The sequence below is a fragment of the Triturus cristatus genome, chromosome 1_2 (genome assembly GCF_964204655.1).
Source record: "Triturus cristatus chromosome 1_2, aTriCri1.1, whole genome shotgun sequence".
Taxonomy (NCBI): domain Eukaryota; kingdom Metazoa; phylum Chordata; class Amphibia; order Caudata; family Salamandridae; genus Triturus; species Triturus cristatus.
The window spans coordinates 841,360,839-841,379,613 of record NC_140580.1 but is presented as its reverse complement, the minus strand read 5'-3'; the positions used below and the strand labels follow the sequence as shown (position 1 = coordinate 841,379,613).

General features: G+C 46.8%; 1 protein-coding gene across 3 annotated transcripts in view; it reads left to right on the top strand.

Annotated features, from left to right (window-relative positions):
• The window catches only part of ECE1 (endothelin converting enzyme 1), a 398,159-nt gene that overhangs the window by 89,727 nt on the left and 289,657 nt on the right, over positions 1–18,775 (top strand). The window contains exons 1-2 of one of the 3 annotated variants that reach the window (XM_085608989.1): positions 2,170–2,395; positions 2,505–2,591. In XM_085608989.1, the coding sequence (XP_085465115.1) occupies positions 2,505–2,591 (87 nt within the window). In that variant the 5' untranslated portion in view covers positions 2,170–2,395. Of the gene's footprint in view, positions 1–2,169; positions 2,396–2,447; positions 2,592–18,775 lie in introns of those variants that run through there. The other 2 variants (XM_085608988.1, XM_085608987.1) reach the window with 2 other exon arrangements.

The following is an 18,775-nucleotide window of genomic DNA, read 5'->3' as shown; positions in this document are numbered from 1 at the left end:
CCTTTTTAAGTGAATCATTTGTAAGAGGTCCCTATGAGGAAGTAAGGGAGAAAACGTTCAGGTTGCTCCTTCTCCAGGTGCAATGAATGTGTTCAAGTGCTGGACCACTGTACTGAGACAACAATCTGGATCATTGGTTGACCTAGAACCTGGTTCCAGCAGGTGAATAGTTGTCGGGACCAGAATCCATCTGGCCGACACTCTGTACCTGCACTCGGCACAGTCCAGGAGTCTGGTGGAAATCAATGTTAAGGGATTGTCATTCTGTTCTGTTGGTTAGTATGAGGGGGCTGGTTAAAGGGAAATCTCGGGCGAAACTACAACTAACACACACAGTACATGGGTTCAATGAGACTTGAATGTGATCATGTTCTGATGTCCTTTCTGCCGGTGACTGGGATGGTGTGTGTTGACTTGTATTTTTGATCATGGCAGAAAGCATGGTCCTCGTCAAAATCTCACTTCATTTTAAAGCACCTCATCTGCTCTTGATCAGTGCAGCCCCCTTGCGAGGGGGGGGGGGGGGAGGTTTTGGTAGACATGTGCATTCATCCCCAAATGCTCCAGAGACTAAGCAGATAACCGGTTGACCAGAACCATGAAAATGTATGATTTGACACAAGAACAAAATAATTGTCCTTGCTGCGTGTTTTAATTTGTTGCCTGAAGCACACAACACGCCCCTGGCACCAGACATTATCCATGTATGTATACTTGGGGAATGAGCATTTGGTAATTGTGAATTAAAAGAGCACCTGCGACTTCAGATGCCCACAAGGCCTCGCATATGGCGTAAACCCATACAGAGTTTTGGGCCTGAAGATTATATTCCTCTCCCCACAGGGTTGCACAGTCCTGATGATGACCCCGCAAAAACTTAAATCAGGGTTGAAACATGTTGGCAAACCAATACAGGAGGGACATAAACTGGCCTGAATGAACGCGAAGATTGTTCTAACTAGATACCCAGGAAACACTGTGCCATCCCTCAAACTTTCACGGCTAAGCTAGCAAGACACCCAGGCATTTCGAACCTGCCGGAACGTCATGCAGTTCACACTTCTAGGATTATTTGCAAATTCCCAGTGGCATGATCATTTCACCCCATCGCAGACTGTCATTGTCCTCTCAAATGATGTAGGGAGGGTACAGCTTTACTTTCCCTCTTGGAGTGTTTGATCCACAGACCTGTCAGATTTCACAAGCTTCCAGCCCACAACTGTTTCAGTTACTGCAGGGTTCCACTGTACCAGGAACCTAGGAACTTCATGAGCAATCGATAAATAAACATGGTAACTTGGTAAAACCCTCCATGGAATGCAAGCTCCAAACATACCAGTGTCCCATACCACCATAGTAGTCATCAGTCCGTGTCCATCTCACACGCTCAATGGGCAACAATCTAGTTGGGCAGCTATGGCTTTCCTTGGAGTACCAAAAATGCCTCCATGCCATCGGGGGCACAAGGTGCCAGGCTTTGGATTGCCTCTATAAAGTGTTGCTTTCAGGTCTCTTCCTCCAATGGGTTTAGTTGAAATGAATGACGCGTACTACTCCCAGAATGGAACATGTTGTTAGAGGGAAGCCTCAGACTGGTAAGGGGTATCCCTAATGACTTGGACTTGAGTAACATCCAAAGCCCTCACCTGAGGGTGTTCCTGCATGGGTTATAAGTGCATCCCAACCATTAAGGGCCCTTTTCGGGGTAACACTTCACAGGCCCCTGGAACCTGTGCTGGCATACTTGGGAGGGCTGTGGTATTTGTAGTCCCTGCCCACTGTGACGTAACGAGGGGGGCGGATCTCCAGGCCACTGAGAGCTCTGTTGGGGCGATGGGGCTTATGACGGGCGCTTTCTGTTGTGATCGGAGGTGAGGGTGGAGCGTACGGAAGGCTGACGGGCATGGGAAAACCGGGTGGACTGCTTTTGCAAACCCGGGCCAGCCTTTTAACCTGCTGTGGAATGTAGCCATAAAAACTTCACCAGCTTATAGCGCTTCCTGTTTTTCCCTCTGACCCGAGCGCATGTTTTCTCAGACTAAGACGCTCACACAGCTGAAACCTTCCCAAGCACCACCAGGCCCCATGGGTGGGCTATTTCGTTCGCTTTCGTAACTTAATCCGCCGGCAGAGCTCTTCCGAGCTTGGCACTACTCAGAAATGTGTTTTATATAACCTGGTCAGGACGTCCCGTCGGCCCGGGTCCCAAGAGCTGCTGCCGCCTCTTTATTTTATCTTTTTTTTCTTCTCTTGCCAGGCGCAGCAGGTTTTGTAAAATGAGGTGTTAGCGTGGGCCGGGCCCTTCTCCGTCTGGGTGCGGGTGCTAGGGAGTGCTAGTCACGGGCCTAGAAGTAATGAAAGACGCGTGTACTCCTGGGCAGGCCACGCCGCACAGGTGCTCCTCCGACCAGGCTTTTACCTAGCTCTTGGACGGGGCCCATCGTCGCGGGCCCTGTTGAATCATGGAAACGCTAAGAGAATCTGTTCTCCATTTAACCCTCCAGATGTCGACCTACAAGCGGGCCACGCTGGACGAAGAGGACCTGGTGGACTCCATCGGCGAGGGCGAGATTTACCCCAATGGAATCCAGGTAAGATCCCCTTCATACCACTGTACTGTTCTGTACCGTGCATGCTGCTGTTAACCTATATTGTAGTCCAAGCATGACGACCTCGCTACCATTGTACTGTATTACATTATTTGTATATCGCTTACTACACCTGCGTGGGGCGCTGAAGCGCTCACCACACTGCTGTACTCTGCAACATGTGGATGTGTGCTTGGAAGGATGCTGTCGTTGATTTCACCCTATGTAGGAAGTGCTTTGTTGTGCGTGGTGACCACCGAGGTGCGATTATCTTGTTAGGAGATGCAGCGCTTATTAGTGTGATGGACGAGGAAGTGTGACAGACACTTTCTTATAGGTTGTGTTATGCGAGGAACTCTAGCTCTGCAGGTCTGTCTTTTTGTGTACTCTCGCTGATTTCCTATGCTTGTAGCAGGAGGTCGTCTGCTATGGAATCTTCAAGATCTGGAGGGCGGGTTTAAATCGGTGTCCAATAAGAGTGAGGAGAAACGGAAATCTTCCCGGATTGGCTGTGGCAGGGCCTTCCCTTATAATCTTTAGACCTCGCCCATTAGAATGCACATGCGCTGCCTTCTGCAAGACCTATAGCGGGCTTACCAAGAACATTCTGAGGCTTGGGAACCAGCCCACTGCCTTACCATTTTATGGCTTTCCTGTCACTCTTGTGCCTGCAGCCAATTCGTGTTCCAGCTTGTCAATCTAGCATTTGAAGTCCCATGGAGCATAACCTTTTTACCGTCTCTTTAGCTTCCGTCTATGCTTCCACTGCTTGCTTTTCTAGCATTACTTTTTCCCTTTGTGTTAAGCACTCCATTAGAATGCATGTGTTTCCAGCTGTCTCCCTCGTGTAATTCGCTACCCTCTGCACTGTGTTGCTCTCTCACCTGGTGTTTCTCCCCGACCCCTTCATGTTGCACTCTCCTACTGACCCTGTTGCTCTCATGCATATTAGCATCTGGTCCACCTGCTTCCCATTGTTCTTTTGCTTGTTTGTCTCCCCAGAGCCTCAATGAGCTCTGTCTGCTTTATCCTCGCCCATGCACCCCATGTTACTTACTCCCCTCTACCCTCTGTGTTGTTTCAAATCCCCATGTTGCAACCCTGCTTTAAAAAAAAAAAAGCTTGCACATTTTTTTAGTAACTAATCCAACTATAATTGCAACTACAAAGGAAAAAAAAAAAGTGGCCATCGCATTTTGTAGGTGCACATGAGACGCCTACAAAATGAGGTAGCCAGTTTTCTCAAAACAGCAAAGAAACAGTTAAAGTGTGTGAGGGCTCTCTACATTGTTTCACAATTATGATTACAGCAAACAGACGATTGCCATGTTACCAAAGAATCTTGCCAATTTTACGGGAACGTAAACAAGTAGCTTGTATTTGTTTCTAAGAAAGATGGCAACTGTATCCCCTGTGCAGGGATTCTGCCTCCGCCCCCTCCTCGGGCAACTTTCACAGCTGGCGTGTGCCCAGCAGAGGCTCCTCCAGACTGCAGCAGCCCTGGTACAGCTGGTAGGGCACAGACAGTCTGGGCCTCCTCCTCCGGCATGCCAACCCAATCACTTTCACTTGGAGGAATTACCTGCTAATTACTCTTGCAGGCTCCTCTCTGGAAAAGCGTCCAAGAATATGCATATAACCAATTGAACTGTTTAGGTCTCGCCTGGCTATCGCGTAAGCGATCGCCAGTGAGACTTATGTAGGGGCTTCCGAAAATGCTCCCAAAGGCTTCCCAGGCGGATCGGGTGGTGGTTACGCGCACAACCACGCGCATTTCATTTGCCACCAGCTACTTCCTGCGCGTGCGCTGCCTCACACATTCAGAGAGATTTAGTAAGGGGCACAAGACCTTAGGAATGCGGTTTATGGTCAGTGCATGTGAGGCATTCAAGCGCGAAGCTGGCATCTGGCATCGGACTTGAAAGCAGCAGACTGCTTTCGCCAGAACTTTCATTATAACTCACACCCCATATGCTCGTTCCCTCCCACCCTTCCCTTGATGTCCGCTTTTCTTGTTGTTTACAAACCACGCCGCACACTGCTGCACGCCGCACACTGCTGCACGCCGCACACTGCTTTTATGCGAGTTTATGCTACTGACATTGTAAATGACAATGCCTTTTATTTGTTTTAAAACCAAAACCTAAATAAAAGGCATTGTAATTTTACAATGCCAATAGCTCAAACTCTTATAAATGCAAGACCTATTGCATTGCAAATGCTTGTTTTAAAGCTCCCATGTTTTTCTGGCACTACCAAGGGACGTCTAACCTACTTTTTTTTTCCCATATAGAATGCTAAACATGTACTGCTAATGGGGTGCAAAGGCCCTCGACATATGTCTTTGAACCAGTGTGCCGTGTTCCAGCCTGCAGAGTTAAAGGCTTCTCTAAACCCCTTTCCTGGTGCGTTCCAGCTGCAGGCACATCTCTTTGCATAACTTAGACACTGTGTTGTCAACATTTGGGAGGGAACTTTTTTCTTGAGTGACTGTAGTGCTTTCCGTAGGTGGTTCTGCTGCTAGCTCTTGAGTGGGTACCGGTAATGGTTATAGAGCCAACGCACGCCTTCTATTGGGTCATTGTGCCACATGTTTGTGCTGCGAGTGTAAACATTCACTAGAACTCACAATAACGAGAGACAAGGGAATGAGCCTTCTCTGACTCCGCCCTTCAAAGCTTACAACTCACTGTAAAGAGAAGGCCTAAGTAAAACAAACAAATTAACTCTGAGCTAAATCATAAAATCTATTATTGCTCCCTATTCTCACTATGAGCTATTTATAACTCCTGCAACAAGGGGAAAAGCAAAAGGGAAAAGAGTTAATTTTCTTAATACTGCCCTGCCACACTTTGCACTGTCAACGTCCAGGTGCAGACCAACACACTGGATGGAGCGCAAAAAACTATTTTTTTTACATATAGTGGTGAGGGAAGAAAGTGTACGAAAAAAGAGAGAAAAGGGAAGATGCTCCCTCAAGAAGGGATCGTGAAGTGCAGGCATGTGCAAGTAAAACTATGTAAGAGGATACCCAAAGTTACCTTTATTCTTGGTTCTCGACTCGGTTAAAAAAATCAAAATTAGGATATACAGGGAAGATCAGTGCCCCTATATCCCAGCTGCAGAAACCAACCTGTTTCGACCTTTTTCCAAATGCTCCTAAGGGTCACGGCGGCCTTTTATGATTATGCTCGGAGTTCATTTGTTTGTTTTACTTAGTCCTTCTCTTTACAGTGCGTTGTAAGTGTAAACATTCACCCATCATGCATTACAGGAGAGGCTTTAATGCTACCATAGTGCTATGAATGTAAACATTCGCACCAAACTTAATCCACGAATGGCCTCTTGACTACCATTGATCCATGTGTTTGTGCTATGCATGTAAGCATTCTTATCTTATCTTAAGTGCAATTTATTGAGCGCGCTGACACCAAAGGCTTCCTGGTGCTTTAAGACAGAGTGAGTGAGGGAGAAAGCGTGAGTGGCGTGGTTTTAACCAAGGGGAGGGAAGAGGTGGGTTTTTAGTGATTTCCTGAAGTTCAGGAGAGAAGGGGTGGATTTGATGGAGAGAGGGAGGAGATTCCAAAGCCCGGGAGCCAGGTGGGAGAAGCGGCGACCACCGAATTTCTTGGTTTTAGCTTTCGGGGTGACTAGTAGATGACGGTGAGCTGATCGGAGGTTACGCGTTGGACGATGAGGAGTGATTAAGGATTTGAGAAACGCGGGGCCGGAACAGTGGAGGGCTTTGAATGTGAGGCAGGCCACCTTGAAAGCTGCCCTTTGGCCTATTGGTAGCCAGTGCAGTCTGTGAAGTAAGGGTTTGGCCGATTGCCATCTGGGGGTTTTGTGAATGAGTCGGGCCGCTTGGTTCTGAACTACCTGAAGGCGGTGTAGCAGAGATTGTGGGAGACCATAGTAAAGGGAGTTGGTGAAGTCCAGACGGGAAAGCACAAGTGAGATGACAACTTGGGTAAGTGCGGCGAGAGGAAGTAGGTGGCGATCTTTGCGAATCTTCCGGAGCTGGTACATACAAGATGAGAATACCGCCCCCACTTGGGCTTTGAGGGACAGTTCGGTGTCGATAATCACTCCCAGACTCTTCACTGATTTGACCGGGACTGGGGGGGGGGCCGAGCTCCGAGGGCCAGAACTGCGGGCCCCAATGAGCATGGCTGAGTCCAGGAAGGAGGAGCTCTGTTTTCCCGGGGTTTAGCTTCAGTTGATTCTGGTTCATCCAATGTTGGATGTGGATCATAACTGCGTGAAATGTTTTGATGGCATGGGGAGAATTGAGCGGGAGGACAATCTGTAAATCGTCGGTGTAGTTGTAGACAATGATGTCCCATTTCTGGAGAGCGTGAATCAAGGGCCGGAGGTATAGGTTGAACAGGAGCGGTGAGAGGGAGGAGCCCTGGGGGACTCCGCAGGTCGTGGGGGTTTTTGTCGCAGTGTAGGGGCCCAGGCGGACAGCCCGTGTTCTACCAGTCAGGAAGGACTCGACCCACTTAAGAGCGGAACCCTGGATGCCTGCCTGTCCGACACGGTGGAGAAGGATGTTGTGGTCCACCGTGTCGAACGCGGCCGACAGGACCAGGAGTACGAGGGCTTGGGGAGACCCCGCATCCGCATTGCTCCTGAGTGTGTCCAGGACTGCCAAGATGACGGCCTCAGTAGAGTGGGCAGGCCTGAAGCCGGCTTGATTGGGCTCAAGGTGACAAGAGGATTCGATAAAATTTGACAGACATAGGGTGACGTGGGCCTCCATTAATTTTGAAAAGTAGGGAAGGAGGGAGATGGGGCGATAATTCGACGGTTCTGCGGGGTCGGCGCCAGGTTTCTTGAGGAGGGGCACAAGGATGGCCTCCTTGAGAGAGCTAGGGACGGTGCCACTGCTGAGTGAGCCATTCAGCAGGGGTGGAATACAATCGGGTAGATTGAGGCAGATACTCCGCAAGACAGATGGCGGACAGCTGTCATTAGGAGAGCCAGATTTCACGTGAGTGGCGAGTTCCGCTAATGAGGTAGGGTTCAGGGCGGGGAAAGTAGAGAGGGTAGAAGGATTGTCAGAGGAAGTGTCCGATGGGTATGGCTGGGGTAGGGGAGGTATAGAGTTTTTGATTTTTGCAATCTTTTCCACAAAAAAAGAGGTTGAGGGTGTCACATGCCTCTTGAGTAGGGGTCTGGGCTGGGAGGGTTCTGTCGTCCGTAGTAAGTTCATTCATGACTTTGAACACCTCCTTTGATTTGTTGACTGCTGACGAGATCCTGTTGGAGAAGTGTTCCGTTTTGGCTAGGGTAATGGCAGTTTTGTATTCTCTGCGCGCAGTCCTGTAAGACTGCCTGGCTGATTTGGAATAATTGCGTCTCCAAATACGTTCCAGCTGGCGCGTTTTTAATTTGTGTTGCTTAAGGTCATCAGAGAACCACCTGTGGGAGTTGTGATGCCTAGTGGGGGGGGGAATTTGATCAAGGGGGCAAAGAGGTCGCTGTCCGACTTCAGCCAGGATCCGATGTCGTGTTCTATTCCTTCGATGTTATCAGAGGGGTTGAAGACTTGACGGGTGTCGGCCAGGGTTGTGAGGAAGCCCTGGGAGTCATATGTACTGCATTTTCGTGAGGAGCCGCCAGCCATCAGAGGAGCAGGAGTCCGGCCGACGACAGTGATGGTGGTGTCTACTAAGTAGTGGTCTGACCAGACACACGGGGATATAGCTGGCTGGGACAGAGCCAGATTGCAGGTCTAGATCTGGTCCAGGATGTGGCCCTTAGTGTGGGTGGGTTGGGTGACCTGTTGGTTGAGGTTCAGACTACTAAGAGTCTCAAAGAGCTCTATAGCATGGGGACCGGCATTCGTGTCATTGAACCAATAATTTAGGTCGCCGAAGAGGGCGAAACTGGAGTGCTGCGTTAGTAGATTGGACAGTTGTTCGCTCAAGATGGAAGAAAAGGATGGCATAGGATGTGGAGGCCGGTATAAAAGGAGGAGGGTGAGGGCACCGGTGCCAATTTCCACGCTAATAAGTAAATTATCCACCTCAGGAAGTGGGAGGCAAAGAGAGGAGATAAGAGTTCAGGCGCTTGGATATGATGGCTGCCACCCCAACTCTGGGCCGGTCACCGGGGCGATCGGCATGGAGAATGTAGTAGTCAGGGGGGAGGGCCGCCAAGATATCTGGGAGGGACTCTGACGTTAACCATGTTTCCGTGAGCAGGAGTATGTCGGGGCTGTTGTCAGTCAACAGGATGAAAATATCTTCATAGTGCTTTACTAGAGAGCGGGTGTTCAAATATGACACCCTGATGGAGATAGCGTTCCTGGACGGGTTGACTGAAGGTGTGCAGCCGTATGGAGGGTGTAGAGCGGGGTGCGTAAGGCCGGCTGTGTGTATACGGCGGTTGGTGTTAGGAGACAGCGGGGGGGCAAGATGCTGTAGCTCTTTGAGAGATTGAGACGAGTATGAGATGAGATGGCCAGCGAGGCGTGCCCTGGTGCCCGGCCTGGCGCGGACGGGCGCAGACGGGCTTACCTTTGGCGCACCTTTGGCGCGCAGACGGAGCGCCCGCTGCGCTCGTCTGCTGCGCGTACTAAAGATGCACATTATTTATAGGTGTGGAGGGGCTGCGTCGGGGGGCGTGGCCTCAGAGAGGGGTGTGGCCTCCGTCCTCGCCGAGATGGCGGTAGGGAGAAGTTGGTGGTTCTGGGGGCCGCGGCAGCGCTAAATCCACTGCGCGACAGCAAGCAGGTACAGGTGATTGTCAAGTGCAACAGAGTAAAGTGACAGTAGTTACAAGAGTAAAAAATTTTAAAATTGGCTAAGCATTCACACAACACAGTCCACAATAACCTCTTGGGTATCATTGAGCTATCTGCTGGTGCTACGGATGTTAACACCTATACGTAAAAAGCAATGTTGGAATAGTAAAATTTACCATTCCAACTCCAGTCTGTGCGGACTGTAGGGAAGGGGTTGGATTTTAAATCCAACATCTCCCTCTCCCCCCCCCCCCCCCCCCCTCACCCCCGCCAGTCGTTGTAACGACTTGCGGGGTAATGGTATGCGTTGTCACAACGCGGTCGTTGTTACGACCGCATTGTAACAGCATGCGGGGTTACGGATGAGGGGGTGACGGTTGTTTACTGCATGCAAACATGTGTTCGTAAAGCGATTCCTCGTTGGACCTCATAGATAGCCTTGTGTTATGTCGTATTCTTGTGCTAGACCCGTACAGATTTGCAGTAATGACCTTATTACTATTAGTGTTCTATGTGCATATGATATGAATGTAAACATTAACTCCTAATGCAATCAAAGTATGATATCATCGCGACCATAATAATAAGGGGTTGTGTGATACATGTGTCTCTATTTCAGTCCTGGTAGGGCCTCATTAATTCTGTTGTGCTATATTATGTGCTTTTAAGGCACATGTAAAGACTCGCCCATACTGCAATTAAAGTATGGCCTCTTTGTGCCTGTGCTACAAAAGTACATATTCTTCTAAGCTAACATTGTGCTATGAATGTAAGCCTTCATCCATCAAGCAATCCAGGCAGGGCCTCCTCGTTACCAATTGTAGCCTGAGGTCAAACATGGAGGTATGACCTCCTGGCTGCGATTGTACTGCTTGCTTGTTTGTGAGTATGCCTGAAGGTTCACCCTAATGGAATCCAGCTGTGACCTTATCCCTACATTTGTGCTGTGTGCTTGTATGGTCAACGTAAAAGCTCGCCCCAAATAGAGTCCATTGTTAGTTGCACTATTTGCAGTACCCCTTACAAAGTACCTTAGAAGAATCCACACAACTCTTGACTAGGATTGTGATATGTGCTTTTGTAGGACTTGTAAATATTTAGCTGCATGAAATCTCTAACTTCATGTTTACAATTTAGTGTATGCTTTTCCAGTATTCCTTACGATTTACGCTGGTGGAAAACACATAAAAACTGATCATGTTAGTGCTAAGATATGCTTTGGTACAATTTCTAAAATACATCAAGTGGCATTGAATGTAGAACCTAGAAGTTGGCGAGCCAACAAATGAGCAGGGAGAAACCGTGCACGATCCAAGCCCTGAAAACAGTTAGCATCTTAATAATGCAACAAACATGATGGCCTTTTTTAAAAATGTTATTTTAAAGGGACTATTTCTTTAACAGGCAGAAATGCTTCTCATTAATACATCGGATTAGTTTTGTATAGCGCACACCCTGGACGTGCTACCTCTTTCTTTACCTTTTAATACAAAGGTGCTGTTGCTCGCTACTTTTGTGAGCTTCCTGCCGAGTGTAGGCACTCGTACTTTAGAAAATACACCTCACACCAAACTGGTCTGAGTCTGTCATAGGAGATGGCCTGATTGGGGGAGTGATGGGATTAGCTCCGGTAACTGAAGCCTAGTCTAATACCAGTGGGAATGGGCTGGAGACACCTCACCTCATGCTTTCCACCAGGTACACCTGTCTTGTGCATGGGTGGCAGGGTGTGTAAATGCAGAATCTGATGTCCTAGATGGACATCTCTCGCCCAATACGAAAGATATCAGTTTCCTGCCGCACAGACTCGCACATCTGATCCAAAGGAAATCACCACTGACCAGTTTCTTTGTAACGCACACAACCAACCATTCAGCAGCCATCCTTCAGTCATAATGAAGACCAAAGACCATAATTATAGGGACTTAAAGGATAGTTTTCTTTTAAGAGTCAAGAGAGTAAAGGTGAAAAAGCTGTGCCTCAGACTCAAATCAAGCTGCTACCACAGTCGTGAAAGCCTGTGTTGAGATGGTAGTAACCTCTCCAACCTGGCGTGGGCGGTACCCTTTAGGCACCCCCTCCTGGCCTCCATCATGAAGAGTGAATCCGGAACAGAAATTGTTCTCTGCAGTTACATTTGTTGCTTTTCCCCTAACCCACTTGTTAGCAAGGAGGCTTAAGGAGTATTGGTGGGGTAAGTGGGCAGCCCTCTGATGTTTTCTTGCATGATAGTGTGCAACTTCATTTCTCTGACCCCTGACATTTTGATGAATCGGCGTCCATGGTTGTAATTTTGTACAGTGCATGCAGAGTGCTTGAGATGCAGACGCTAACCATGGCTACCCATGAGATTAGAAGGGTCTCTTCTGGTTAGTAAAGGGATGCATTTATTGGAATTAATTTTTCCAGACCACCTGTGACTTGTGATCAATCTTGATTCTTCTGTGGGATAGTCCTGAAAGAATTGAGGTTGTCAGTGAGTGATCAGAATGGCTAACCTTTCCTAACATCTGAATGGTACATAGTATTATGTCCTTCAAATGCAACCAACACTATTTGACGTGTGAGTGCAGTCTAGTCCTTCGAAGAACCGCAGTCTTCGTTCTGCATCTGCATGTGATGGCCGTGAAGGAAATGGTGGATTTTACTGCATGAAAGTTGGCTGGTGAGGACCATGTTAAATTCCATAAAGCTGTAGTTGGGATCTTGTCATTTAGTTGCGGCTTAATAGTAAACCCATAAAGAATGTTCCTTGTACGCTATGCGTGCTCCTGTGTGTCCTCCTTTGCAGGGAAATTCACCAGCCAGTTCAGGTCACTTAGGAGCAACATTGAATAGTCAATCAGGAGATTTAAATACACAGGCTAAGTGAGTATCTTGAATGTGTGGAATTCGAAGTGAGGAGAATGGGAGTAAGTCGGGCATCTGGAAAAGAAGATAAATATGTGGGAAAGGAAGGAGATCCTATATGCATTAAAAGGTGAAGGGAAATTGGCGGCTACATGAAATGTGGTGCAAGATGGACCGGGGAGACTCGAGCAGGTTGAAGATCGAATGTAGGATAACATCCTAAGGAACGTTGGCCTAAAACTCTCTGACTTGTAATCTGAAGTGTGGGGGACACAGGATGCCCACAGGGAAAGTTGGAGGAGCCTGATGGTATGACACTCTGGAATCAAATGTGGCCTTTTCAGAAGAAAGGACTTCAGACGCCAGAAATGTTAATGTATAGAAGAGGGAGGCTACTGTGCCATTTTCTGAAGAGGAGAGTGACATGACCTGTTCAAAATAATTATCTTAAGAATACCAGATTACTATGTCTCGGCATAGCCACTACATACATTCAAACTAAAAAAAAAAAAAATTTAAAACGCGACACTGAAATTTCCGAGTGTCTTTTTACTTGAGAACCGAACTGTATCCGTGTCACATCACACATACTTTTATTTATCAAATCAGATTGAAACACTTGGACAACTTGAAACCTCATTCAGATCTTGCACAACTGGGAACTAGATCTGAATTAGCATCCATGACCCTCCTCAGCAGAAGTGAAGAAACGCTAGTGGTGGAACACGGGGTATTCAGATGGGTCCAGAGCTTTTCATTTCAAACGTGTAGCTACATACAGACACAATGCATTCTATATCCGTCTTCAAGTACCTATCGATTCTTTAAACTAGGCCATTTGAAGAAGGAATGCAGGAAGTCCCCTTCAAATGTTTGACCCACATTCTCAGTCAAAAACGTGCTCATTTTTACAGACGCAAATTGGTTACCACAATGTGTCTCGATGCACCTTCCTTCCGGGGGGTGAGGGGGAAACACATTCTTGAGAACCTTAACCGCTTCAGTGCCCATGACGAGATAGTCTTGTCATGGAGCACGGTTGCGCTGTGCCCATGACAAGACTATGTCGTCATGAACCCCACCCACTAATACATCGCCCGGCACAGGAGGGGGAAAGGGCGTGGTACAGAAGGGGTTAATAGCAAGGTCAATCATCACCTCTCAAACAAACCCGTAATATAATTATTTACTGAGGTATTCCACGAAGACAATCGAGCTTCATGCTGGCGAGTAGTAAATGATAAGGACCAGCAAACTTTCTCCCAACCATGTCCCAAATCCCATCAAACAGGACCTGGGTGAAAGCTAGTCGCAAAAATGTTCAATGTCTAGCTGAGAATGAAAACCACCTCCTATAACATTTTTTTTCTACCTGAATGTCTGTGGCCACCAACAATATTTTCTCAATAACGTCCGAGTATCTGTACTTCCAAATGCACATGTTTAACGACTCTGCTTTTCATTGACCTGGGTGGAATAAAGACATCTTGCATGACGGTCATACCAGCCTAAATCTAAATTTCATTGGAAATTTGTGCGAAGCCTTGCGCCGCTCTACTCCATTCTTTATCATGCGCTACTTCATCATCACCATCTGTTGAACTCACAGAAATTCTTGACAAACAATCCGCTCTTAATATTGTGTCCACCAGAAATGTATTTAATTATAAAACTTAAATTCCTGAATTTTAGAATTTGCCAAACTAGCCTATTTGGGCTTTGCACGTACATTTACAACTCATCTTAAATGCAAGTTGTTGATGGTAGGTGTACAAATCAAACTTTGAATACCAAATACAACCGATGAACAAGCTAAGGCTTCACAGTCTTTAGTACTACAATTCAGTTCAGGCGTTCTAAGTGCTAGTGAAATGAATCCAAGTGTATATTCCCTGTTGCCAAGCCACTGACTTAGAACCACACCAATACCTATTGAACCTGTTCCGCAGTCACAAACCTTTTTGCCTTGCAACTGAAAGATTGAGAGCAGGAGAATTACATATTCTATATTACAGTTACAGATAAATTTATAAGGATATCCTTGACCTATGTGATATCTTCCTCCTGCTCTTTACCCAAAAAAGTTCACACCTTTCCTCAAAAGTGCCTGCACAATCAAAACATACCCACATATACATGTACCATTGTTCTTGCCAAGTCCTAGACATGATTTTGGCGATGGAAATATGCATTTCCCAAAGCTATTACCATTTCTTGGATGTTGGGCAGTGGATGACAATCGACTATCTTTATTCAATGTGTGCAAATCAAAGCACAAACTGATCCGCTTTTTTGTGGTGGTGAGTATTAAAACCCAATCGGACCTATCTTTGGAACCAATAATTCCTCTTCACATAAGTTGTTCAATAGTACGTTCAAATATTTCTTAACATTAAGTTTAAACAGGTCTGATCTTTGAGGTGGACTGGTTCTACTTCTTTAAGTTTAATGTGATATTCAAAACCCTTTACTGGACCTACTTTGGATTGAAATATTTTAGGATACTTTGAAAGGATCTGTTCGACACTCAAAGTAGAGACTGCAAACTGGCATATCACTAAACATAACCGCACATAAGCTGCCCGGTTTCTAAATTACGCCGAACTCTGCCTGGTTTAACCACTCCATGTTTATTTTTTCACCAACATACCTGCCTATATTTTGATATTAATGGACTGACCCATAAAGTTGAATGTGCCATGAAAAACCTTAATTTGTCAATATCAAACCCCAATAAAACTATTACATCTGTAGCAGAGATCATTACCCTTCCAAAATTCATCAATGGTAAGGTCTGAAATAATCTTAATGGGTGAACCTGAATCGGCCACAATGAGTCCACATCACCAATGTGGTCCCAACGTAATGGTCTTTCGCTCTTGCTATCCTAAAGATTCAGCAAGTGTACATGAACAGTCCAGATCAAATTAACATTATTAGCAACCATTTCTTTACTAGCATCATTAACCCCAACTATGTTGGATTTCTTGTAAACACTTAAGAAATGCCATACCTTCTTGTGTTTGCATTTATTTCCAGATGCCAACCACCTACTTCCATTGTCTAAATGTGTTTTTAGCACTGCATCTGTAATGTACCAGAATATGACCCCACTTATTTTTAAATGTGCTACATTTTTCCTTATTTAAAACCGCATACGCAGATGCATGTTGGTCTCTACCCTCAGCCAATTCTTTAGCTCACTTTGACCTTTCTATGCCTTAGGCAATATACAAAATTTCATCAAGGGTGGAGATTCCAAACTCGACAGTCTCCCTTTTTATCTTTTTTGTTTGTTTTAATGGCGACTCAAAACAAATTAATCCATCAGCATTGTCAACATTGTTCTCCTATTCGCAGGTAGATGGCCATTATGTGGCGGGCTGCCAGCTATTCCTCTGGCATCTGTGCATTTAGAGCACCATCCTAGGCTCTTCTAGGAATTGCCTTTCCATGCGTTTAATGGCCTCTGTGTTTTCGTCCCAAGTGCTAACTTCATTATATTGCGCTTCTAGCTCTGAGTAATGTTGGCCCGCAAATATTTGATACCCGTCCAAATCGTTAAACAGCAATGCCTTTTTCCTTTCTACGTTAATATTTTTTTGGGCGGTAGCGGGCGGGTAGTTCTCAAAAGATCCTTACCAATGTTTCCAATTAATATCAGGTTTGCCTGGGTGCTGACAGACTAAATGTGGCTGTTTAATGTTGTGGGAATTGGCCGCGTCTCTGCCTTTGTGACTGATAATCTAGTACAAAAGACTGAGAGACAGGGTTGCCAGATGGAGTTAATAATTTATGATGTAAAAGTTTGCATTTGAAGTGCTGTGTATGTTTAACAGGTCTGAAAGTCTTGCATACATAAGTTTAGACTGGTTCTCTTATTAATATCCGCAGTAATCTTGAGTAGTGGTGGTGGTGTACACAAGCATTAATTCTCCACCCACAATTGTGAAGTGATTGTTTTTTACGCCGTTGACCAGGTTCCATTGTGGAGTATGCGCCGCGACTAGGAAGTAGTACATCTGCCTGGGCTCTCTCCCTTCGGTACTCTTTTAACCTGTCTGTGATCCCTCCTGTAATTTGTTACATTGACGTGTTGACGTGAGGTGTGATGACGTGTGAAAGACTACGTCGTCACGCACTCGTACTCCAATATCAGAAATTACTTTTTTGTTTACCTTCTGGAGGCAAACAAAGACACATCCTATGAGGGCTCATGTTGGAGGCTCACCAAGTCATAGACCGGAACCATTGCATATCCTTAAATCACAATGCAGCTGGTAATCCTGAAAAGAGCTCCGAGTGAGAGCGTGGAAGTAAATTCTTGAGGGTGGATGAAAAAAATCCACACAACAGTCTGTTCTCCTCAATAGTCGTTGATGAAAGAAGTCTGAATCCGGATACCATTCACATCTTCCTCCCAGTGAACTCCTGATGCTTGGGTGCAGCCGCAACTTGAATCGCGTCACTACTGAGTGGTAAAACTATAGTGCTTCTGACCAGGCACATTAAATAATCCATTTATTTAAAAAAAAAAGTCAAACAGGAGGTCCTGAAACCGTCTGTTGCGGCGGTGTGGAGGACTAGACTGAGAACAGTGAGTTCAAAGCTGACCTTACACTGCACAAATTCTAAGTTTGATTTAAGCGATGCAAATAACAATTACAAGATAGGGCTACTTAACTCCAACACTAGCAATAGCCTTTATTAATCATGCAGTAGCACAATAAAAACCCATGGGACAATAGTCTCTTGAAACGGGAAAAGCAGCAAGGATCCTCACTTGCTTGACTTTGTTTCCCAGTTTCATTCCAGTGGCATTGACGAAATTATTTTATTGTGGTGTCTCTGTATTTGAACTCCTCAGAACAGAGCTATTGGGGGAAGGGGGGTGGGGGGTGGGTGGTGGTGGTTGGTGTATAGATGTATACACACACAATTATTAAATCTAAGGATTATTCCCCTTCACATATGTCTAGGAATCAAACCCTGATGGGGGTAGAGGGGCGTTGCCATTTAAACTGCTTCTCCTGCCCCCGGGTTTGATTTTTCTGAGCCACCTTCTTCTGTACTGCCGGTAGGTTCTATGCTGGAACCTTTAATTTGTCAGAATCGACAGTGGTGCTATGCCGAAAGTGTACAGTGCCATCAATGGAGTGAATGGAGCACATGTGCTACCAATGCTCCTACCCCCATTTGTGCCGTCGAGGTGCATCTCCTGTAGGAACTCTTAATATGCTCCACAAGCATAGACTGGGTATAGACCACACACCCCTTTTGATCTTCTTCCCTGTGCCGTTGCCGTTCCAAGAGATGCAGTGAAGTGAAACTGTTCTGGTACTTCTAATATCACAACTGTGAATTGGACCGGACGTCAGTGTTGTGCCAGAGAAAGGTATGGGCTCCCGAGACTGGTAGGTGGTGGCGATGTTGGCCTGGATTGTGGGTTGGTCTGTGAACTAGGGTGGGAAGTTGTGAGAAGAGAGCAAGCGGTGATTATCAGGGAGGCTGTGAAACACGAGGGGCTGTGAATGTGTGCCCCTTTCAAGCCATCTCTTGGAGTCACTCAAGAGTGAATCGCAGGGGTCCGGCGCCCGTGCACATCACTCACTGCATCTCGGTCTTGCCTGTCACGATGGGAATGGCTCATGCAGTGTGGATTTCTGTTTCTCCTCCGGTGATCGGGTTCAGTCGAGATATTTGAATATTAAACCTTTGAGGGTCGGAGACTGCACCCCCGCAACCACCATGGTGCCCGCCCATGCGGCCTCCTGTTGGCGCCACGGGCTCCAAGGTCGGCCGGCGCTGCATTAGTGACGCATTTAAAGACGACTGGTGTCCGCGCGGCTCCCAGACTGCCTTCGTTTTCGTTAGCGCTATCAGCTCGGCCCAGACGGATGTCGATTCAGTGATACCAGCTGAACAGCATCGCTCGTCTCCTTGTTCATTTCCCGTTTGCAAAATGCCAGAACCCTGTTCTTACAATTGTTAAGTTAGATTTCATATGCCACCGTGGCTGCCTGCATCACATTTGGCTGTCTTTGCAATTCCGACAGTGTCTGTTGTGAAAGACGGCTGTCATAGGATACTGCTGCGAGACCGCTTGGACGGCCAATGCTCTGGACGCGCTTTAACCCAGGCCCCTTCCCAAGGGCAGCAATAAAGGTCTCGGGCGGCCTTGTGACTAGAGCGCACTCGGGCTTCACCCAAACCTGAAGTGGTGAGCGGTGGCGTGCTGGAAGGAACTGCCAACCTGGCGATCTAGTCAAGAGCGTGAAGCACTGCGTACATTCTAAAATATAACAAACCACGTCAGCCTCCAGCCCTGGTGCAAGTGCGTCACTTCCTGGTGTTGATTTCCACAAAACGGTATTTAATGAGCTTCTTGCAGCCAGTATGGAAGCCGGAGGGCTCAGTAAGCGCAATCCAGGGGCCACCCCGGGAAGTTCTGATTTGTGCCGGTAGTGGGCAGTGGCGGTCATATTTGCATCTTTTTCATCTTCATTCTTCAGACTTTGCCCCAGGGCAAGAGAGAGAGGCAGAAGAGAGAAACCTATAAAAACGGTGACAATAGAGCAAGCTG